Below are 23904 nucleotides of genomic sequence, written 5' to 3' on the forward strand. Positions count from 1 at the left end.
TAGTTATATTTATTAATAACATTAATTATAAACTTTAAATATAAATATATAAATATAAGCAGTATAAAAAATACGAACATAAACACAGGTATATATATTTGTGCTGTTATAAACAGAAACACATTAGGAATTAAAAATTTATATTATAAATAAAATGAAGATAATTATTATTAATATTATTAACACATTAATTGATAATATAAATCAAATTCACATAACTACAAATTAGTAGGAAAATCGTTACCTATTCTGTACTAGTTGTCGACTCAATTGAAGTATATGCCAAAAATCAAAAATCATGGATGTAATCAAATCCAGTTACTCATCTTTTCAGCTTTATTTTATTTTTTTCGGTCCTGGAGGTTGAAAACGGTCGACCAGTTATTTGTATTTAGTAAATGAATTATTCAATGATATTGATAAAAACATTCAGTTCTTTTATCATCAATATCAACTATCAATTTCCAATTCACTACATTACTAAGAATTAAACAGAAATTTAAGAAAAAGCATCGTATCACTCTGTTCTTCATTATTTTTATCAATTCATCGAATTAGAGTCTTATTTTAAAATTTGATAATGCAGTCTTATTAGAAAGCTTCCACTAAAACTATCTGGAAAGATTCAAGGTACAATTTTTCATATCGAGTTTAAATTTTGAGGTCAAAGTTATAGTTCAAAAAGGTCAAACGTTATGTTCATAGCAAAATTCGTAATCATCTGTATGTTTCAAGTTTAATTGACGACCCAGATAGTTTCTAATAAAGATTTAAAACATTTTTCATATAGAAGGCGTAGGCTATAATAATCTCTAACTTTGATTTTGAATTCCAGTTCTTAACGGGTTCTTTATGGTCTGTATATGTATTTTTTATTTTTTTATTGCTGTTTAAATCAAATTTCTGATAATATATCGTTTCTGTTTCACTTTTAATTCCTAAACCTAAAACAAAAATTCACAATAATGATTTGATAAGGTTGTGATTGAATTAGATGATTAAAGAAGGGGAATACAGTTGATACGGTTTAAATACATTTTTGTTTCTGATATATAAATCAGAAAAGGGGCAGCAGCCCAAACGGTTTAGGTGTTGGTCGAACTAGTGGGAGGTCGCGGGTTCGAGTCCCGTTTTGGACATTTCTTTTTGCAAGCTAGTTTTTGAGGTAGATTTCAATTCCAAATTTTATTATTATTATTTTTAATATTATTATTATTAATATAATTATAATTATTATTATTATTGTTATTATTGGTATTATTGGTATTATTGGTATTATAAGAATTATTATTAGTATTATCATAATAATAAGTATTATAACCATTATTATTATTATTAGTATAAATATTACAAGTGATATCTTTATGATTAATTTATCATTCTAAGTAGTATTATTATTATTTTGATTATTATCTTTGCTAGTATTATAGTTATTATTATTACTAGTATCATAATTATGTTTATAAGTAATAGAAACGTTATTAATATTAGAAATTTTCATAAGTATTATTAATATCATTATTATTATTATTAATTTTTATCATTTTAGTATTATTATCATTATTATGATTATGATTATTATTATTATTATTATTATTATTATTAATATTGTGAAAATAATACAAATTGTTATTATCTTCATAAATATTAGTATTATTATCACTTTATAAATATTAGAACTATTACTATTAAAATAAGTATATTATTAGTATTAATATCATTATTTTTATCACTAATGAAATCATAACCATTATTATCTTAATTAATAGTGTTAAGTATTATAATTATTATCATTTTTATTATTAATATTACTCTAGTATTACTATAACTATTATTTTGTAAACAAAAGATTATGTATATAAAAATAAATATAATAACCATAACCTAAATATATAAATACTTTATTTAAAATATACAAAATAAATATATAATAAAATATAAAAGTTAGTAATATAGAAATTAACACTAATAATAATATAAATATCTGCTCGATTACGATTATATGTATTAATGATTATACAAATTATATAGGTTCGTGAATCCGAGGCCAACCCTGCATTGTTCAGTTATTCAATATAGTCATATGTATTTTTACTACAGAATACATTAGGTGAGTTTCATTTGCCTTTTTACCCTTTATATTTTTGGGCTGAGAATACATGCGCAATTTTTATAAATGTTTTACGAAATAGACACAAGTATTTGAAACTACATTATATGGTTGAATGATCGAAGCCGAATATGCCCCTTTTGCTTGGTAACTTAAGAATTAGTAAACCGATCTACTAATTGACGTGAATCCTAAAGATAGATCTATTGGGCCTAACGAACCCCATCCAAAGTACCGGATGCTTTAGTACTTCGATGTTGTTTTTATCATGTCCGAAGGATTTCCCGAAATGATAGGGGATATTCTTATATGCATCTTGTTAATGTCGGTTACCAGGTGTTCACTATATGAATGATTATTTTTGTCTCTATGCATGGGACATATATTTATGAGAAAAGAAAATCTTGTGGTCTATTAAAATAATGGAAATGATTATTTATATTAAACTAATGTACTCACCAACCTTTTGGTTGACACTTTAAAGCATGTTTATTCTCAGGTATGAAAGAAATCTTCCGCTGTGCATTTGCTCATATTAGAGATATTACTTGGAGACATTCATGACATATTTCAAAAGACGTTGCATTCGAGTCGTCGAGTTCTTCAAGATTATTATTAAGTCAATTATAGTTGGATATATTATGAAATGGTATGCATGCCGTCAACTTTCGATGTAATGAAAGTTTGTCTTTTAAAAACGAATGCAATGTTTGTAAAATGTATCATATAGAGGTTAAGTACATCGCGATGTAACCAAATGTAATATATTCGTCCAGATGGATTAGGATGGGTCGTTATAGATCCTTGGGATTATGCTCTTGGTATCGGGTTGGGCTATTGTGTCTTAACCGTGGTATTGTGTAAATGTTTCGAGGTCGCATCGTTTAGTTGTGTCGAGTCAAACTTTGTATGTGAAATACTTTCTCGTAAGGATGTATGGTGTCATTTGTAAACCAAGAGTCGAGATAAAACGTTTAACGTGTTATTATGATAAATTGTATATGGATAACTATTTCGAAATGGTTTGTATACTTGGGTGTTATTGAGACCTAACTTATATATAAAAAAAAATGTACTTCGTTTTTGGTTAAACGGATTGGGGTTGTTACAAACAAACCGAGCAAGTCATTTGTGTAGACGACCTAACAAATGTGTGTTAAATATACTGGCAATACAAATTTTTTCGGTGGTATTCGAGTCGGCGTTTAGTATGGGTAGTCGTATACTTGACCCGAATAAAATAAGGTTGTCAACACAAATAGTGGAAGCTTGATTTGCACCCAAGATTGGGTGAAAAATTCAATTATTCCTATATTTGAAGATGAATTAAACGACATTTTAAAGGACGATGACATTGCGATTGATAATTTTTTTGTCATACGTCTTACAAGTGAGTGTGTGTGTGTGTGTGTATTGTGTGTTAAATAATGAGCAATTAACTTAATTTTTCTTTGTTTTTTTTCTATGTAGAGATGGAAGAGGCGATCAAGAAACATAACAAAAAAGGCAAAGTGAATCTCGAATGACTCTTTATTTTATGAGCAAGTATGTGTTACTTTGTCATATAATGTTATGAAAATGCCTAATTTCGGTAATAATAGGTAAAATACCGAAAATACCAGTACCGAACCGGTAACGACTTTGGTATTCGGTTCTCGATTTTCCTAATTTTCGATATCGGGATTATCGGTATCGGTACGGTACCTGTAGCGATCTCATCCCTACTATTCGAATATAATGTACCTCTAAAAACTTCTTCTAAAACAATAACTTAAAAAACATGTCAACGTCGTACAAGGCTTGAGGTCTCCGCAGCAACGCGCTGCTGACCTTAGCCTTGTTTACATTCATCTACATGACCAACCATTATCTATACTTGCACTACACACTATGTATAAGATACCCATAAAACAAGCACAATATATTGCCACATCTGGTTATGCTACTCTAAAATTAATTTTGTTTTGCTTATCAAAAATGCAATCATGAAACTACATTAAAAATATAAGTATATTGATATAAAATTAAATATATTTATGCGGGTTAACGGGTAAATCCGTAGATATTACAAACGGGCATCACAGATTATTGAGTCAAATTTTACCCGTCGCGGATAGTAAATATCTACAACTCGCTCATGACCTGTCAACGGGTACAAAATTTTACCCATCTTGTACACGCGGGAACTTTTAAATTTACCCGCCCATCACAAATACGAATACCCGCAAATCAAGAGTCATCCGTATATCAACAAATGTCAACCTTATAAGACCCTAGGCAAATACTACGTACATCACAAATTTAATTTACTTAAAACTTGTAAGTCAAGATATAAGATGTGAAAGAATATACTCAATAATAACTTATAAAAATCGGAGCACACGGTTGCAGAAGCTTTTACATACATCACACGTACAGTCTTCTAAATACAAAAGACAAAAGACAATATTATCTTCAACAGTGTTATCATTATAATCATCCCTTTCTATTGTCTTCTTGAAGTTGATTTCGAGCATATTTCTGGAATAAACCACTCCAACCGTTTACTTCAGTTATATACTCCCTATACACCAATATTCTTGATTTTGGTGCTAACTGAAAGGCAAGAAATGACCTAACTTTACTTTCTTTTTTCTGGGTATTATTATTTAAATTTAATATTTAATATATTAGTATTAATCCTTATGAGTATTCTGCTTTCCCTTTTCTACTGCTATTCTACCTTTCTTAGATTCTTGGACGCTTGTATAAATCTTTAATTCGTCTTTCTAGTGTTATTGTTTATGTTTCAGCTTCTTGTTTTCAGTCTTATTTTAGTTATTATTTTTCAACCTGTATTTCTTACTCTCTTGGATTCTTGATTTGGAGCTGTTTATTGAGCTAAAGTTTTCAACTTTATTGAAATTAGAGCTGATTGTGACGTGGGTTTTGTTTATATATTGAAATTATACTTGGGGCTTTGCTCAATTTGACTATTAAATAATTGGGGTTCGAAATCAAGATAAGAGGTTTTTGACTTGGTTTACTTATTCAGGTATGTTTTTGTATGTGGGTCTATTGCGTTTGCTTAAGTTCTTAATTCTCATGAGTTATACTGTACTCTGTTTTCATCAATTTTGTGTTGTTAGTATAAATTTATATACAAGGTTGTACTCAAAAATTAATGAGTAACTAGTTAAGTACTATCATGAATATGCTCAATAGTGGCTAAAGTTCATAATATATAGGGTTCTTGTTTAATTCTATGAATTGCTTCTGCAAAAGGATCTGATTTGGCATTTCTGCTTTCTTAAAAAACTTAATTTTTTTTTTTTCATATTTTTTATCTGCTGTTTTTGTTTAATTTTGTAAACATTTCTTGATGTTTAAATTTTTATGAACTTAATCTTGTTGCAGGTTTTCATGGAATCTCCTCAGTCTGTTCTATCACCATTCAAGAACTCCTCATTGGTTTCTGATCATGAAAAACAAAATCTTGATCTTTTCCCTAAAAACTCGACTTTGATAACAAAAAAACCCGAACCTGAACCCAAACCAGAAACATATATTGGTGTACTTGAGGTTCACATTCATCAAGCTAGAGACATTCAAAACATCTGCATATACCAAAAACAGGATGTGTATGCTAAAATTTGCATCACTAGCAACCCCGAAAAATATGTCACTACTCGAACCATCAATGGGGGTGGTAATAATCCAGTCTTTAATGAAACCCTTCAAATTAAGGTTCCCACAATCGAATCTTCTCTTAAATGTGAGATATATATGTTAAGTAGGGTGAGAACTTATCTTGAAGATCAACTTTTAGGTTTTACTTTAATTCCTTTATCCGAAATCCTCATGAAGAATGGAAATTTGGACAAGGAGTTCACTTTATCATCCACTGATCTATTCCATTCACCTTCCGGTTTTGTCCACTTGTCATTATCTTACACCGGAGCTTCGCCTGACGTAATCGCTATCCCACCGCCAGCTGGCGCTAATGGAACTCCTACTCCTACCGATTTAGAATTATCCGAATTTGACAAAATTGAGTTCCCAGATCCTAAAATAGTGAACGAAAACCATATGATGGTAACCGAGTATTTTGGACTTGGCTCAGACAGTTTAGCCTCATCCGACACTGATGATAAGATCGAGACCGCTCCAGTTATGAGTGTTTCAGCTAATGGATCTCAATGTGCTTCGGGTCTTGTTATAACCACTGACTCAAACTCAAAACCTACAAATCAAGAATATGAATCTTCTCAAAAAGTAGGTGACGCCAAGAGTGATTCATCAAGCGCAGGTTTGACTAAAAACCCTAACGTGACTGTAAATGTTGATCTTGAGAAAAAGGTGGTGCAACAGGATTTTGTGGATTTGTACATGAAAAGTATGCAACAGTTTACTGAGTCGTTGGCTAAGATGAAGCTACCGTTGGCTGTGGACAAAGAGGGTACAGATTCAGGTAACTCTGGTTCGGATCAGAAGAATGATACACCAAATGGGGCCCAGTCTCGCGTGTTTTACGGGAGTCGGGCTTTCTTCTGAAGAGTTAGTCCTGAGAAGGTTGATTCACATGTGACACTTTAGGGTTTAGATTTTACAGAACTGATGATTACTACTGCTTTAGTTTATGATGTTGTGGTTCTTGTTGTAATGTACTATGTAAGTATGGATCAATAAGTGTTTTAACCTGTGTTTTCAAATTTGAGGGTTTTTTTTTCCCCCCGAAAAGCAAACAAAGACTAAATTTGAGTTTAGTCATTGTTTACAACCTTTAAAAGCTTGTCTCTGTGGAGGGTCTCTGTTTGTTAACTCTGTTTTAACCTGTGTTTATTAACTCTGTTTTTTTTAGGAGAACATTTTTGTGATGTCAATGTATAAAAATGCAATAACAGAATAATCTATCAAGGAATCAGTCTCAACTCTCAAGCATCTAAAAGTATTGATTTTTTAACTATCAATGTCAGAATAATAAGTAGGGAATATTAGTCAACTCTATATAACTTTAATCAATTAGTTAATCATTTGATTAGGATTTCAGTTGCACGAGTCATTTTTTTTAGGTTTATTGGGTTGTTAAGATCAACCATCACACATGTTTAGCATTTATTATCCGGTTAAAAGGTAGAGCTATAAGTTTCTGACATTTGGCTCACGAAAATCCAATGGGATTCTGACAGAATTGAAATTGTATATAAACACGACGTGTGTCTAAATTCAATTCTAATTCCGCCGGAATTCCATTGGATTCCGTGAGCCAAACGGAGAAGTTGTGGTAATGAAAAAAAAAACGCAAGAATCTTAGTAGGAAAACATAAGATGTTGAGTGACCATCACAAATTTTTATCTGTGCATTATCAAATATTCTTTATAATATTGTACTGTACGACAATTTAATTATCGTTTGGTGATGTAAAGATGAACATTATTAGTGGTATCTCGAATGTTGAATAATTGTTCAATATAATTGCTTTAAGCTTGGGACATTACACAAATCATGACTTAAATGATGCTTGTTTTACTTTGTTGGATGGATTAATTTGCTCAATTGCTTGTGTTGTCAATAATAATGTAATCAAAGAGAATTTGACAAATACATAAGGTGAAGTGAATCAATCATATGTTTGTTTAATTAGGGCCTACATATACACCAGGGCTTGTCGTTGTTAGAGTGGAGTTTTAACTTGATGTAATTATAATTAGTAATCGGTGTTCCTTTTTAGTTGCTTTTATTAGTTAACAAGCACTAACATATCATATCTTTTTAATTATTTAAATGGGATGGATGGTTTTCTCCATTCAGAATACTCGAAGAGAGAATACTTTATTTATATGTAGCATCATTACATTAATTTCATTATATATGAAATTTTTTATTATCTAATTCCTTTGTAAATGAACGAAGTTACAAACGTATGTATGATTACGTAAGTATAGAAAACTGACGATTTTAAATGAGTTTATCTTACAAAAAGTTACACTGCAAAACTTTTTTTTTCACGTACATATACGTAACCATTGTGAACAAGTGGTGATTGATAGTTTGATACACAGCCCGAAAATCCTCAGTTTGTTAATCGGGTCTTACACTGGATTGAATCAAGCCAAAAATCGAAAACACAAAACGAGACATCAGCCATATTTAAGCTGTTGAGCATGGCTATTTGCATAGTGATTTATTAAAGTCAGATTCATTTGGCTACCGTAAAGGGTGTTTGTTGGCTACAAACTTCATGTTTTGTAGTCTGTTAGATAATTAGATGTGAAAATAAGGGTATAAGTTAAGCGAAGAATTAGAGACGAGATAAATGTGGAAAAAATATAAGGGTGCATTGTGACAATTTCTGAAAGTTCGGGTGGTATATATGAAAATGAAATAAGTTAAGGGATAAAAATAAATAGCTTGCGGTGAAGGTGGATCGAACACCTGACCTTCAGATCTTCAGTCTGACGCTCTCCCAACTGAGCTATCCCCGCAATTGTGAAATCAGCAGACTATAACAGTAATTGACTTGGTGTAGCTGTTGCATTGTTTTATGAAACCAGAACCATGACTGTTGACAATTTGTAACTTTATGCTAACACTGTTCATCATGAGGCAGACTATTAACATCCATATCCATTATCCAGCAAAGGAGAGAAGCCAGTACAAAAGAGCAGCATATTAATTGTTGTATATGTGTAGAGGTGCCAAAATGGTCGGGTCGGGTAACATGTCAAAACACTTTGGATCCGTTTCCATTTATCAAAGTCCTATAATTTACCTGGGTCATGAATAACCAGTTCTAGAGTAAATGGGTCAAAGTTGTCACCGCTTTCAAAAGGCTTTAGATAGTTTAACCCTTTTGACATTCAGTTTCATGAGCTAACTACTGCTACAACCTGAGAATAGACTGAAATTTCCAGCTCTACATATCTGGATGCCTAAACAGAACAATTGCAACTTTTTTCTTTGTTTTTTTGGTAATGAGGAACCCCTTTATGAATGAGTACATTGACTCCCTCATACTCTCATAGCAGGTAAACCTCAGACATCAGGAACCCAGACATCACGCCGATGTCGGGTAAAGCACCTTCCACAATAAATCCCTAATTAGGTTGACCTGGCTTTGCTGAGGATCGAACTCGAGACCTGCAGCTTCATTGAGAGTACTGATGGCCACTTGAGCTATGCTCAAGTGGTTAACAATTGTAATTCTACATTTTGGGAAATTACCGTCCACATATGCAGAAGTAAAAAAAAAAGTGACTATTTCTAAACTTTTAACATATTAAATATGTATGTATGTATATATACAACATGTAGAGAATGTTAAGCTTGTCATTTACTCCGTACAACATACAGACTTTGCCTAACTCTGTAACTTGCAATGGGATTCATTTACAAGCACAAGAAGCAACCAAATCGCATTCATCCAGCCAAGAAATAAAGCCCCATCTCGTTCTTCGAGTGTATACTAGTGAGAGTAGTTCGGCAGCAAAGATTTGATGGTCGAATTCACATGAGAGTTCAAAGGGTATGGTGTAAATCCCGCGATTATAAACCACGACTTCCATTTACCAAGAAGTTCATATCTCTCGACCCTCTCAGCCCCCTCACACGCTATAATATTAACTATATGACGTGCAAGACAGTGTCGTTCGACATTAATTCGTTGCTGATGGTTTCTAGAAAGAGTAACGTTGATCGTTCAAAGATAGGTGTGAAGTAATTAAAAGTTTCTTGGAACATGAGAAGAAACGGGGCTGTATTAACATTCGATCTTGTTCAGCGAGTGTTAAAACTTTAGGACTTAGGAGATAGGTTTTTGCGAGTCTTAAAAGCCGGTCCCAGTGATTTTTGCGGATCTACACTCTCGTCTGGCATGTGATGAAGCATGAACGCGAAACCGAAATGCCATGAAACTCAAATGGGGGACGTTACAACATTTTGCAAGATCCGATAACCTTTTGCCAATAATACTAATTCCCTCCACCTCTAGCATACACATAAGTATAATCGTCAACACCCCTAATTTCAGCAATCGCACCATTAACTGACAAATAACCAAACTTGAAATAAGGGCACGCGTCATAGAGCAAATGCATATATGAAAAAGCTCAACGCCAGTTGGTTCTTTGCACTTTAACACTTTATAAATAACACTACTTGGTTTGTGCACCATCAACTTATTATTGTGACTTCATATCACACTAATCATTATTTAGTGATTGTGTAAAAGTGACTGTAATTACTAATTTCTGATTCTTTAGGGTTAAAGAATTCATATTTGGACTTTATAAGCATGCATAAAGTTCTTAGAAGCCTAATTGTTGAGATTAACCTACAACAAAGAATTAACTAAAGTGATCATATATATCTGGTTTTGGTTGTTGATGTCACCTCCAGAATCCAACAGGTTAATAACAGATACGTTATCTAACGCAATGACGCTAAAAAAAAAAAAAAGTATCAGTAAACTGGTATGCACATTTAGGTAATTAGGTCTGCTCCTAAAGCAGTAAACTATAATCATTATCGCAACTGTACTATCTTCGACTTAGGACCAAAAGACATAGGTAAATAAACATCGAGCATATTAGTATACTTATATGTACAACTTAAACCTTGAACATATCTAGCTCTACATAAGTAAACTTAAAGAGAAGATAAATACGCAATTTGAAACAAGATATACAGACCGACTGAAAGTCCGGATAACTTGTCAGAAATTTAACAAAGGCAATAAACTTGTTTCAACGGCTGCTGTGCTTACGAGCTTTACTAAAAAAGACTACAAGCTCAAAGTAATGAACTTATTAGCCGTGAGAATAAGCTTATCGCCATTTTCAAATTTCAATAAGCCTGAGGTTTCAAAATAAGCTAACCAAGCAAAAGCACAAAGTAAGCAATTTCCTAACTCAACATTCGAAATGATTTCATTTCATTAACAAAACAACACATACACAACAGTATGGCATCACAATTGTTTCCAAATGCCAAAAACAAAATATAAACCATTCATTTGTAATCCTCAAAATTTAAAAACTTTATTAGTAAAACATCAGCTATCCCAATTTTGTCCATAATTAAAACCCTAATCTTTAGGATAACCCTAAATTTAAAAATTGAGAAGACATAAATCACTTCTTGTAACGAGCAACCTCACCGTCATTAGGAAAGAAACCCATCAGACGTCCAGCAGAGTTCTGGTAAGCATACATAAAACCACCCATAACTCCGATCAAACCTCCGGTGACCATCGACGGACCTCTGATTCCGGGCTTAATTCCTGCAAAGGTCAAAACTTTTTTATGTAAAATTAACTCAATTAAAGTAGGAACGAAACAATTGATGTTAAAATAAAGATGGGTTAGTAACCGGAAAGGTAACCGACGGTGACGGAGAGGCCGGAAATGGTGGTAAGACGGAGGTAATCTAAAGCGTTGAAATTAGCGACAGTTTTAGTGAATGGTGGATTGCGATCTATGACTGGGTATTCTGGTTTAGCTGATGCGGTGATATCTGTGTTCATCTTTTTAATTTCTTTTTTTTTGTTTTTGCTTGTAAACTTCAATGGCTGCCTGAATCTATATTTCCCGTGAAGAGCTTTTGGCGGAAAATGATGTGATGTGTTTAAATGGGCTGATTGGGCCTTGTAGTTTGTAAAGATGATATCTGGTCTTATTAATTTGAAGCTCATTTAGACTTCAACAGCTTTTGCAATATGGCGTTTAGTTTGTTACGTTCTTGTTTGTGGATGTTTGTCTTGTGCGGGCCTCGTTGCCTTTGTTGTGTATCTTTTGTTGAGGGTTTTCATCTTTTGGATGAAGCACGAGTTTTATATAGTTATAGTTTTTTGCCACAAGAAGAAAAAAAAAACACACAGCTTTTGCAATAATATGGAATTGGATCCATTTATGCATTTCTGATATAAATTGGATCCATTTATGCATAATTGGATCCATTTATTAACTTGATGAAAAACATAAATTCTCATATTATCAGTAAGACATCTTTACGAATATTATTTGAATTATCATTGTTACTGTTTTTATGAAGCTATTTGAATGTTTTAACGATTCATCATTTTAATTTTGAATTGCTTTGAATCATTGGTGCAATATCTTATTTTCATTTTAAGTTGTTTTGAACTCATGTAGGCTTTTTTAAACATGCAAATTTCTTTTAAAGTTGTGAACTGCTTTAGTAACATTTTCTTTTAAAGATATTTTGAAATTCTTTAATGACTCAGAGTTAAATTTTTATTAAAAAAATTTGACCCAGGTGTGACAAAATTCTGGATTCGCCAGTTGGTGGAATTAGTTGGGCCTCACTTGCCTTGTTTCGTGTTTGTAGTACTAGTTTCGTTGAGTAGGTCAAGTTGGTAATTTTCTACCTTATTAAGTAGACGGTGGAGTTAAATGACTTTCGTTTGAAGGATGTAGTTGTCGACAGGGGCGAAAACAAGGAAGGGTGGGGTTACTTGCTAGTAAAATATTTTTGAATTATACGATTTTGCCCCGTTGATTTTTTTTCCCAAAAGTTGTGCCCTCAAAACTTTCATATTTTATCCAATAACCACCATATTTTGCTATTAAAAAAACTTCATATTTTGCTCATTAAATCCATATTTTATCAAAAAAATTGCTACGCTTTTTAATTTTTTTCGCCCCTATAAAAAAATCCTTACTTCCGCAACTGGTTGTTGGTGGTGGCTTTTGTAGGTTTGGAATCACAATCTTGCCAAAGTGCATTTTTACTACATACAATCTTTTACAACGGCTTATAATTACAATCCTTGTTTTGAACACTTTATTAATCTATTAACAACAACAACAACGAAACCCAATACCACATGAGTGATGTAGGGGGAGGTGAGATGTAGACAATCCTTCCCCTATCTGAGAAATAGAAGACCAGTCATTTCTCCAACAGAAAGAATGCACAACAATGTATTTTTTTTTTGTTAACAGTGATATCGACGTCGAATGCTCTCATTTATCACCTACATAAACGTTAGGACGAAATCCATTGAACGTTGAGAAAACCTTCTCAGAGACCTTTCCAAATCGACAGCACCATCAAAAGTTAGATACTCTATGCCGGTACTCAAATTGAATCCCACCCAATATCATTCAAGCAAAGGTTTGATAGTGCACAACAATGTATTTTAGGCACAACCCAACCCGATATGAACTAAAGTATCAATTTTGACGCATTACCTAACCAAATCTTATTCTATGTGAATGCGCCTTGATCTACTTAATTACTAGCTAGGATGCAGGGAACAAATACCAGCAGTCCAGCACTTATTAGAGGAAGTGGATGCAGATTAGTAATGCAACTGTAAACTAAAATACTACTCCGAACAATCATCTTCGTCCAATAAGTATTGATATTTGTTCATTAGATCAGTTAGCTAACTTGATCTTTTTAACCAGTTCAAAATATTTACATTAAAACAAATGTTACCTTCCACTTCCATAAAAAAAAAAAAAAAAAATAATCATAAAACATTAAAAATTGGAGTTTGAGATCAGACTGACGTGCAAATATGATTTGGTTCAGCAGAGCACATTAAGCGCCTATGAAACTTAAATCGATATCTTTTAGCATCATTTCACAAACTCCATTCAAACGATTGAACTCAAATTTAAACAAAACCGACAATCAAAAAAATCCATTAGCTTCGAATATCAGAGGCGGTGTACAATTACTTCGATTATTAAAGAATACCATAAACTTGTGTCTGGAATTGAAACCCCGACTTACGTTAGATAATAAATTGCGGCTGTTCTTCGTATGTAAAAGAAAACCCTAATTACATGAATTTATAGACGTAAGGGGCTATGGAGTTTTTATATATACGGTGATTTACATAATGGCCCCCTATAAATAAATAAAATGCGATGCTGGTCCTTCATCTTTTGTATTATGATGCAATAAGGCTGATTATGTAACGGCATTCATTTGGAGTTTTGGATATGTAACGGCATTCAGTTGGAGTTTTGGACATGATTGGACTCATAAAGAGTAGCAGGAATTAACTTTAGACATTGAAAATTTATATAGCATATAAACATAACATGTCTTTTCAGTTGTTATTATCTTATTATAAACTTAAGATAAAAATTATAATCTTAGAAAGTGTTCGTTTTTTTTCAGGGGCGGATCCAGGATTTGCAGTCACTGGTGTCACCGGTTAAAACCCAAAAAAATTTCTACTAGATGTTTTATTTCAATGGTGTCACTCATACAAAATTTACACTATCCACTGGTGTCACTAGTTAAAAACCCCAAAAATTTTCCACTACATCGCGTATTTCAGTGGTGTCCCGTGCCACCACACTCAACACACTAGGTCCGCCCTTGGTTTTTTTACAACGTCAAACTCACGCACCCTACATAATATTACACATAAAATGTCCTAAACAGGAATCGAACCCATGAACTTAAAGACCGAGAGATTCCTCAATACCTTTAGACCAAATGCCCTTTTGGTTTTAGAAAGTTTTTGTTACATAGACTTTAACCCATACATGTTTGACAATTTGACGTCCAACAACACATGAGAGGTAAATCGAGCTAACTTGACAATCAATAATATTGCTGAGAACCGTCGAACCACCATGTATTTAATAGGCCAATGCTCTTACCAATTATTCTACACGAAAAACAAAAAAGAAGATCGTATTAAACTTGAAATAAAGTGGAAATTTTGAAAAATAATAACTCTTACATATTGAATAATGTTCAAATTTCACTTGATAGAAACAATTTATAAGGGTAACATTGACCTTTTTAAATGTAGTTTTAAGCCCACATTTATTGGAAGTTCCTTGCCTGCAAATGCCATGAGTCAAAGTCATTGGAATTAGGTTCATCTAACATCAAAACATCCGTATATTGACAATTATTAAAAAGTAAGTAAATAAATAAACATAATTTGGGTCATACGCCAAAATCCCAACGGTCTGGGTTAATTTGGGCCCATTTGTTAGAAATCCATAAATATTGGAATGTCCTTCAATGCACTTTTAGGCAATTGCATTAATGTCCAAATCAAACATAGTTACCACGATATTATCAAAGATCAAGTTAGGCCATTAATAAGAATATAACCACCATTCAATCTTTATACTAGACAATCAATCAATAACAAATTTAAAATGGGAATTGGAAGTTGGCTCTACACAAATAGTACAAAAAATCTACGAGTTAAAATCGTGCACCCCGGTGGGCATGCTGAGCTTCACGATCGGCCCGTTTTAGCATCCGAAATAATTCGTCGTAACCCTAAATGTTGTGTGGCTTACCCGAACGTGTTTAAGCAACCGTGGGCAATCGTGCAACCGGATACCATGTTAATGCCTGGTGAAAAGGTCTATGTAATTCCTATATCGACTGTTAGAAAACTTCAAAAACAATCAATTAAAAATTCGATTTCTTCAGGACTTGTGGATCGAGATGGTCAAAGTTCTAAAGAAGAGGATGATGATGTGGAAAGTGATACGAGTTGTTGTACTGTCGAAGATCTTGATGGAAGTTGTGGTAAGTCGTTTAATGGTGGAAATGATTCCGAGAGTAAAAATGTTTTGGTTGTGCGTTTTTAGGGTCTAAACGTAAAGCGGGTCAGACTAACGAAAACGGAGCGATGTCTTCTTCGAGTAGTACTGATCGAAAAAAGGGCAAAAATGAAGGATCACCTAAGAAATTGATAACAGCTCTTGAGTATTGGCAACCAAGTCTTCATAGTATTGTTGAAGAAAGAAGTATTAGTAATAGCGTTGTAGAAGAAAAAAACATTCGTGATTAGTGATGTTTTTTCTATACAATTTTTGTGAAGACATTATATCCTTGAGCATGAAATTAATCGTATTGAAGTTCCTATGTAATCAAAAAAATTAAAATATAGTAATTATTGTTGATTTTAACAAGCTAGTAAAACGATAATGATTAACTGATTTTAAGTTCCTTGAGGTATTTATATATTTTGCACTTTGTGGGAGTTTTCAAACTGGTGAGTTCACTATTAGAGCTAACAAACAAATGGCTTTTCACTACAACTAAAATAGATTTTCCCAATGACATTTGCCGACGATATATCCTTGCCAAAAGTGTTTGCCGATAATAGCGGTCCTTATTATTTTAGGATAATATTTTGTATTACCTAGTGTTTATCTTGTGAATATTTTATATGTATCCAATCCATAAATATGGGATTCTTGTTACCCAAGATTAGGAGATTTGCTGTAATTCTTATGGGCATATATACCCCTCGTATGATTCAATGAAAGGCAAGCATTCAATTGTTAATCTCTATCATGGTATCACCCTAAAATTCGGTCCTCTCTTTCTCCTACGATCTGCCATTTTTTTTTTCTACACCGCCATCTTCTTTTCTTCTATCACAATGACAGATTCCAACAAGTTTCATCCCGCAATCACAATCACCAATATTAAAAACTGCATCCCCATCATTCTCGACACAGATACAAGCAAATATCTATCTTGGGTTTCTCTTTTTAAAACTCATTGTCGAGCCTTCCAGGTTCTCGATCATATTATTCCCACCACAACCGATGAGTCTTCTTCTTCTGTTACCTCTCCAGATCCTAATGACCCTGCTGCTCTTGCTACTGCTGCCGCTAAAAAAAGAACAATGGGATCGCTTGGATGCGGTCGTTCTTAACTGGATTTATGGCACAATATCCGTTGATATGCTGGATATTATCTTAAAAGCCGATCAAACTGCACATGATGCATGGGAACGCATCAAGTCCATCTTTGAAGACAATAGAAACTCACGTGCAGTTCATCTTCGTTACAAATTCACCAACATCCGTCTCGACAATTATCCTAATGTATCCGCTTATTGTCAAGATCTCAAGATTTTGGCTGACCAACTTGCTAATGTTGGTCCTGCTATCGAGGAAGATCACTTGGTTCTTCAACTAATTACCGGTTTGAATGATAACTACGATCATGTCGGCTCACAATTTGCTTACACCAAACCCTTGCCTTCTTTCTCTGCAGCACGATCTACTCTCATCATGGAAGAAGCACGTAAACAACAACAAGCAGCCCATCACACTTCTTCCTCAACTGATACGGCTTTAACTTATGCCATTCAAACTATCACGCCACGCCTACAGCTAACATTCGACCTCCTTCCAACTATCGTGGTCGTGGTCGTGGCAATTATCGAGGTGGTTTTTGCGGTCGCAGTCAGTCTTCACGTTGTCGTGGAAATACACGGACATACTCAGGTGGGTTTAATGGTAATCAACAGCAACAATGGTTGTTTAACCCGTGGACCGGACAGCCTACTCACTGGAGCCCAGCACCAAGCTCGTATCCAACTACTTCTATGCGGCCCAACAACAATTCTTACCAAGGTTTATTGGGCCCACGCCCACACACGGCCCAATCATCATATGCGAACTCTGTTGCTTCTACTCCAACTGATATTGAGTCTGCAATGTATACGATGAGCTTGAATCCTCCGGATAATAATTGGTACATGGATACGGGCGCGACATCTCACATGACGGGTTCTCCCGATAAGCTCCTATCTTATTATCAATCAAAGTATCCTCGTCATATAATAGTCGGAAATGGGAACAAAATTCCAATTCACGGTCTGGGAAACTCTTCTTTATTATCCACCACTCGTCCTCTTTACTTGTCTAAATTCTTTACTCACCTAACTTAATAAAAAAATCTTATATCTGTTAGACGTCATTCTATTGATAATAATATTTCTCTTGAATTTGACCCTTTTGGTTTTGCTGTGAAGAAATTTCTGAAGGGGACCCCAATTCTGCGGTGTAATAGTTCAAGTGACCTCTATCCTTTCAACCGCCCACTTCTCCAACAACATCTCAAGAATCATTCTGCTTTTTCCACTGTTTCTCCTACTTTATGGTAATTATTGTTGATTTTAACAAGCTAGTAAAACGATAATGATTAACTGATTTTAAGTTCCTTGAGGTATTTATATATTTTGCACTTTGTGGGAGTTTTCAAACTGGTGAGTTCACTATTAGAGCTAACAAACAAATGGCTTTTCACTACAACTAAAATAGATTTTCCCAATGACATTTGCCGACGATATATCCTTGCCAAAAGTGTTTGCCGATAATAGCGGTCCTTATTATTTTAGGATAATATTTTGTATTACCTAGTGTTTATCTTGTGAATATTTTATATGTATCCAATCCATAAATATGGGATTCTTGTTACCCAAGATTAGGAGATTTGCTGTAATTCTTATGGGCATATATACCCCTCGTATGATTCAATGAAAGGCAAGCATTCAATTGTTAATCTCTATCATGGTATCACCCTAAAATTCGGTCCTCTCTTTCTCCTACGATCTGCCATTTTTTTTCTACACCGCCATCTTCTTTTCTTCTATCACAATGACAGATTCCAACAAGTTTCATCCCGCAATCACGATCACCAATATTAAAAACTGCTACCCCATCATTCTCGATACAGATACAAGCAAATATCTATCTTGGGTTTCTCTTTTTAAAACTCATTGTCGAGCCTTCCAGGTTCTCGATCATATTATTCCCACCACAACCGATGAGTCTTCTTCTTCTGTTACCTCTCCAGATCCTAATGACCCTGCTGCTCTTGCTACTGCTGCCGCTAAAAAAAGAACAATGGGATCGCTTGGATGCGGTCGTTCTTAACTGGATTTATGGCATAATATCCGTTGATATGCTGGATATTATCTTAAAAGCCGATCAAACTGCACATGATGCATGGGAACGCATCAAGTCCATCTTTGAAGACAATAGAAACTCACGTGCAGTTCATCTTCGTTACAAATTCACCAACATCCATCTCGACAATTATCCTAATGTATCCGCTTATTGTCAAGATCTCGAGATTTTGGCTGACCAACTTGCTAATGTTGGTCCTGCTATCGAGGAAGATCACTTGGTTCTTCAACTAATTACCGGTTTGAATGATAACTACGATCATGTCGGCTCACAATTTGCTTACACCAAACCCTTGCCTTCTTTCTCTGCAGCACGATCTACTCTCATCATGGAAGAAGCACGTAAACAACAACAAGCAGCCCATCACACTTCTTCCTCAACTGATAAGACTTTAACTTACGCCACTCAAACTATCACGCCACGCCTACAGCTAACATTCGACCTCCTTCCAACTATCGTGGTCGTGGTCGTAGCAATTATCGAGGTGGTTTTCGCGGTCGCAGTCAGTCTTCACGTTGTTGTGGAAATACACGGACATACTCAGGTGGGTTTAATGGTAATCAACAGCAACAATGGTTGTTTAACCCGTGGACTGGACAGCCTACTCACTGGAGCCCAGCACCAAGCTCGTATCCAACTACTTCTATGCGGCCCAACAACAATTCTTACCAAGGTTTATTGGGCCCACGCCCATACACGGCCCAATCATCATATGCGAACTCTGTTGCTTCTACTCCAACTGATATTGAGTCTGCAATGTATACGATGACCTTGAATCCTCCGGATAATAATTGGTACATGGATACGGGCGCGACATCTCACATGACGGGTTCTCCCGGTAAGCTCCTATCTTATTATCAATCAAAGTACCCTCGTCATATAATAGTCGGAAATGGGAACAAAATTCCAATTCACGATCTGGGAAACTCTGCTCTATTATCCACCACTCGTCCTCTTTACTTGTCTAATATTCTTTACTCACCTAACTTAATAAAAAAATCTTATATCTGTTAGACGTCTTTCTATTGATAATAATATTTCTCTTGAATTTGACCCTTTTGGTTTTGCTGTGAAGGAATTTCTGAAGGGGACCCCAATTCTGCGGTGTAATAGTTCAAGTGACCTCTATCCTTTCAACGGCCCACTTCTCCAACAACATCTCAAGAATCATTCTGCTTTTTCCGCTGTTTCTCCTACTTTATGGCATCATCGCCTTGGTCATCCGGGCGATTTTATTCTTAAGAACCTTAGTAATAAACGTTACATTGATTGTAATTCGAAGTTTAATAATAAAATTTGTCAATCTTGCATTTTTTGCAAACTAGTTAAATTGCCTTTCTATCCTTCTTCTACTCTTACTTGTTCTCCATTTGATATAATACATAGTGACTTATGGACATCCCCCATCCCTAGCTCAGCCGGTCATAAATATTATATACTTTTTCTTGATGATCGTACCAATTACTTGTGGATATACCCTCTTGGACAAAAATCAGAAGTTTACTCTACATTCACCACATTTAATACTCATATATCTACACAATTTCAAAAATCTATTAAGACGTTTCAATGTGATAATGGAACAGAGTATAACATGGTATGGTTACACTTCTTTCCACAATTTCTGTAAACAACATGGTATGGTTTTCCGATTCTCTTGTCCTTACACTTCTTCTCAAAACGGAAAAGTCGAACGTAAAATCCATGCGATTAATAATATCATCCGCACTCTTTTAGCTCATTCTCATGTCCCTCCTCAATATTGGCATCACGCTCTCGCCATGGCCACTTATATTCTTAATATTCTTCCCAATAAAAATTTAAACTTCCTTTCTCCTACTCAACTTCTTTACAATCGTACCCCCACTTATCATCACCTACGCGTTTTTGGCTGTTTGTGTTATCCACTTATTCCTTCTACATAACGAAATAAACTTCAACCTCGATCTCTTTCATGTGTTTTTCTTGGTTATCCGTCTAATCATCGAGGCTATATATGTCTCGATCTCTCCACACAAAAACTTATCATATCTCGTCACGTGCTTTTCAATGAACATCAATTCCCCTTCCCCTCTATTCACACTCCTGCCAAAACTACATACGAGTTTCTTACTATTCCCATTAATCCGATTTTTTACCCCATTCCATCTATTGCATCGGATCCAACTCCCCCTCCTAGCCCAAACACGGCCCAACAGCCCTTAGTTACTCCAATTTCACCCTCCTCCTCTGACTCAATTTCACATGCTAGCCCTTCTCCATCTACTGACTCACCGAATACTACCTCACCACCTTTGCATGTGCCTATTTCTCCTACTACTACTACTTCCACAAATACTCAGAACCCATCTCCAACTACCTCTTCCAATTCGTCCAGTTCTACTTCTGTCGCTCCTAATTCACCTGTCCGTACCATGACTACTCGTGCAATGTCCGGTATTTTCAAACCCAAAGCACCATTTAATCTTTCAGCTACATCTTCTTTCTCACCTTTGCCTTCTAATCCATCGCTGGCTCTTACTGACCCAAATTGGAAAAAGGCTATGACTGATGAGTTTAATGCTTTGATTGCTAATAAGACTTGGACTCTTGTCCCAAGAGACCCTAACATGCAGGTTATTAGATCTATGTGGATTTTCAGGCATAAAGTGAAGTCGGATGGTTCTTTCGAGCGCTACAAAGCTCGATTAGTCAGAGATGGCCGTTCCCAGTTGCTTGGAGTTGATTATAACGAGACGTTTAGTCCGGTTGTCAAGCCGGCTACTATTAGATTGGTTCTGAGTATTGCAATATCTAAGTCTTGGCAGATCAACCAACTAGATGTCAAGAATGCTTTCCTACACGGTCATCTCAAGGAAACGGTGTACATGCATCAACCATTCGGTTTTCGGGATAAAAATCATCCGAATCATGTTTGTCTACTTCATCATTCACTTTATGGCTTAAAGCAAGCCCCTAGGGCGTGGTATCAATGATTTGCGGATTATACTAAGTCTATTGGGTTCGTTAATAGTGCTTGCGATCATTCTCTCTTCATCTATCGTCACGGATCGGATATGGCATATCTTATTTTATATGTAGATGACATTGTCCTTGCTACTTCTAATGAAAAGTTGCGTTTGCACCTAATGTCCTTATTGTCGCGTGAATTTTCTATGAAAAACTTGGGTCCGTTACATTCTTTTTTGGGCATTAACGTTACTCGTTCTTCAAATGGGCTATTTCTTAGTCAAGCCGCTTATGCAACGGCTATAATACATCGCGCAGGTTTAACTGGCTGCAATCCAGTTTCGACTCCAGTAGATACGGATCGTAAACTCAGTTCGAAACAAGGGAGAACCTATGCTGATTCGACAAAATATAGAAGTCTGGCAAGTGCGTTACAGTATCTTACCTTCACTCGCCCTGACATTTCATATGCGGTACAACAGGTTTGTTTACATATGCATGATCCGAAAGAGGTTCACATGAATGCGTTAAAATGCATCATTCGTTATGTGCAAGGTACTCTCTCTCTCGGTCTACACATTACTCGATCCAGCTCTACAAATATTATTGCTTATACAGATGCGGATTGGGGTGGATGTCCCGACACTAGACGTTCCACCTAGGGTTATTGTGTTTACTATGGTGATAACTTGATTTCCTGGTCTTCTAAACGCCAAACTACGATGTCTCGCTCTAGTACTGAAGCTAAATATTGCGGAGTAGCAAATGTGGTTGCGGAATCGTGTTGGCTTAGAAATCTACTTCTCGAACTACATTGTCCAATTCGAAAGGCTACACTTGTTTTTTATGACAATATGAGTGCTATTTATCTCTCCGGTAATCCCGTTCATCACCAACGGACTAAACACATCGAAATGGATATTCACTTTGTTCGCGAAAAGGTTGCCAAAGGTCAGGTTCGAATATTGCATGTTCCTACACGATTTCAAATTGCTGATATTCTCACCAAGGGTCTTCCAAGATTATTATTTAATGAGTTTCATTCCATTCACCGCGTCTCGTTACCGACGGCTTCGACTGCGGGGGAGTAATAGCGGTCCTTATTATTTTAGGATAATATTTTGTATTACCTAGTGTTTATCTTGTGAATAATTTATATGTATCCAATCCATAAATATGGGATTCTTGTTACCCAAGATGTGACGATCGCTCCAAATTCATATGGACGAACACGTCATTCATCGATTTCATTGCGAGGTATTTGACCTCTATATGATACGTTTTGTAAACATTGCATTCTTTTGAAAAGGCACACCATAAATGAATATTTAAATCAAAGGTTTTCGACATATGATGATATCTACATATAGACAATCACCGTAAATAATAGTTTACAATAGTACTTCCGTTGACAGTGCAGTCAAAATAAGATACATGATGATGATTTGGTGAATGCAACGTTTTCTTGAAAAATATGCCATGTAAGACTCCATGCACATAGCTTGTCTAACATATAAGCAAACAGCGGAAGACTTCTAGGGAACCTGAGAATAAACATGCTAACAAGTGTCAACACAAAGGTTGGTGAGTTCATAGTTTTAGTGTTTCGCATAATCTGTGTATAAAAGTGGATCACAAGATTTCAGTTGTTTCATCCAGAAACGTTTATCAATAGATTCTACATAACAGAGCACCCTGGTAACTAAATTTTAACGTTATAATGATAAATACCCCATTCGTTTTAATACATGCAAACCAACGTGTCCTAAACTCAAATAACACACGTCCGTTAAAAGGCTAGCGCTCTAGCTCGGACGGGGATGTCAAGCCCTATGGATCCATATACTGTTATTCGCACCCACCAGTCCACATCCTATGTACTGGCAGTTACTAGTTACCAAAGCTAAGGGATTTTCGGTTTAAACTCAGTGTAGAATTAAGTATGTACTTGTATCCATTGCGTTTAAAATAAATTGCATGTATTCTCAGCCCAAAAATATATTGCAAAAGCAATTAAAAAGGGAGCAAATGAAACTCACCTTAGCAGCACATAAAGTTGTTCACCGAAATGTGAACGAAACTCAGAATATCAAATAACTGTAGATCGCAACCTAGAGATCATATGTTGGTCAATAAAT

At 35.0% G+C, this 23904-nt stretch overlaps 3 protein-coding genes, 2 non-coding genes and 1 pseudogene across 6 annotated transcripts; 2 read left to right on the top strand and 4 right to left on the bottom strand.

The window, feature by feature from the left end:
* Positions 1–4511: 4511 nt before the first annotated feature.
* On the top strand, positions 4512–6921 carry LOC139857608 (uncharacterized). 2 transcript variants are annotated; one of them, XM_071846423.1, is made up of 2 exons: positions 4512–4712; positions 5507–6921. In XM_071846423.1, the coding sequence occupies exon 2, from the start codon at positions 5513–5515 to the stop codon at positions 6641–6643; it is 1131 nt and encodes a 376-aa protein (XP_071702524.1). In that variant the 5' UTR covers positions 4512–4712; positions 5507–5512; the 3' UTR covers positions 6644–6921. The 2 variants fall into 2 exon arrangements, with proteins under 2 accessions (XP_071702524.1, XP_071702525.1); XM_071846424.1 differs by lacking the exon at positions 4512–4712 and adding an exon at positions 4759–5144.
* Positions 6922–8502: 1581 nt separating this feature from the next.
* TRNAF-GAA (transfer RNA phenylalanine (anticodon GAA)) lies at positions 8503–8575 on the bottom strand. The gene has a single exon. It is a non-coding gene; the product is annotated as a tRNA-Phe (tRNA).
* A 900-nt stretch (positions 8576–9475) lies between these two features.
* On the bottom strand, positions 9476–10263 carry LOC139858963 (scarecrow-like transcription factor PAT1; annotated as a pseudogene).
* Positions 10264–11005: 742 nt separating this feature from the next.
* LOC139858837 (uncharacterized) lies at positions 11006–11695 on the bottom strand. The gene is made up of 2 exons (XM_071847673.1): positions 11460–11695; positions 11006–11370 (listed from the first exon to the last, which is right to left on the bottom strand). Exons 1-2 carry the CDS (start codon positions 11611–11613, stop codon positions 11222–11224), a joined length of 303 nt encoding a protein of 100 aa, XP_071703774.1. The 5' UTR covers positions 11614–11695; the 3' UTR covers positions 11006–11221.
* A 1915-nt stretch (positions 11696–13610) lies between these two features.
* Positions 13611–13708, bottom strand: LOC139860779 (small nucleolar RNA Z122). The gene has a single exon (XR_011763401.1). It is a non-coding gene; the product is annotated as a small nucleolar RNA Z122 (small nucleolar RNA).
* Positions 13709–21873: 8165 nt separating this feature from the next.
* LOC139858964 (uncharacterized mitochondrial protein AtMg00810-like) lies at positions 21874–22428 on the top strand. Its single transcript, XM_071847790.1, has one exon. The coding sequence runs from the start codon at positions 21874–21876 to the stop codon at positions 22426–22428; it is 555 nt and encodes a 184-aa protein (XP_071703891.1).
* The last annotated feature ends 1476 nt before the right edge of the window (positions 22429–23904 follow it).

Source organism: Rutidosis leptorrhynchoides, chromosome 7, assembly GCF_046630445.1.
Source record: "Rutidosis leptorrhynchoides isolate AG116_Rl617_1_P2 chromosome 7, CSIRO_AGI_Rlap_v1, whole genome shotgun sequence".
Taxonomy (NCBI): Eukaryota; Viridiplantae; Streptophyta; class Magnoliopsida; order Asterales; family Asteraceae; genus Rutidosis; species Rutidosis leptorrhynchoides.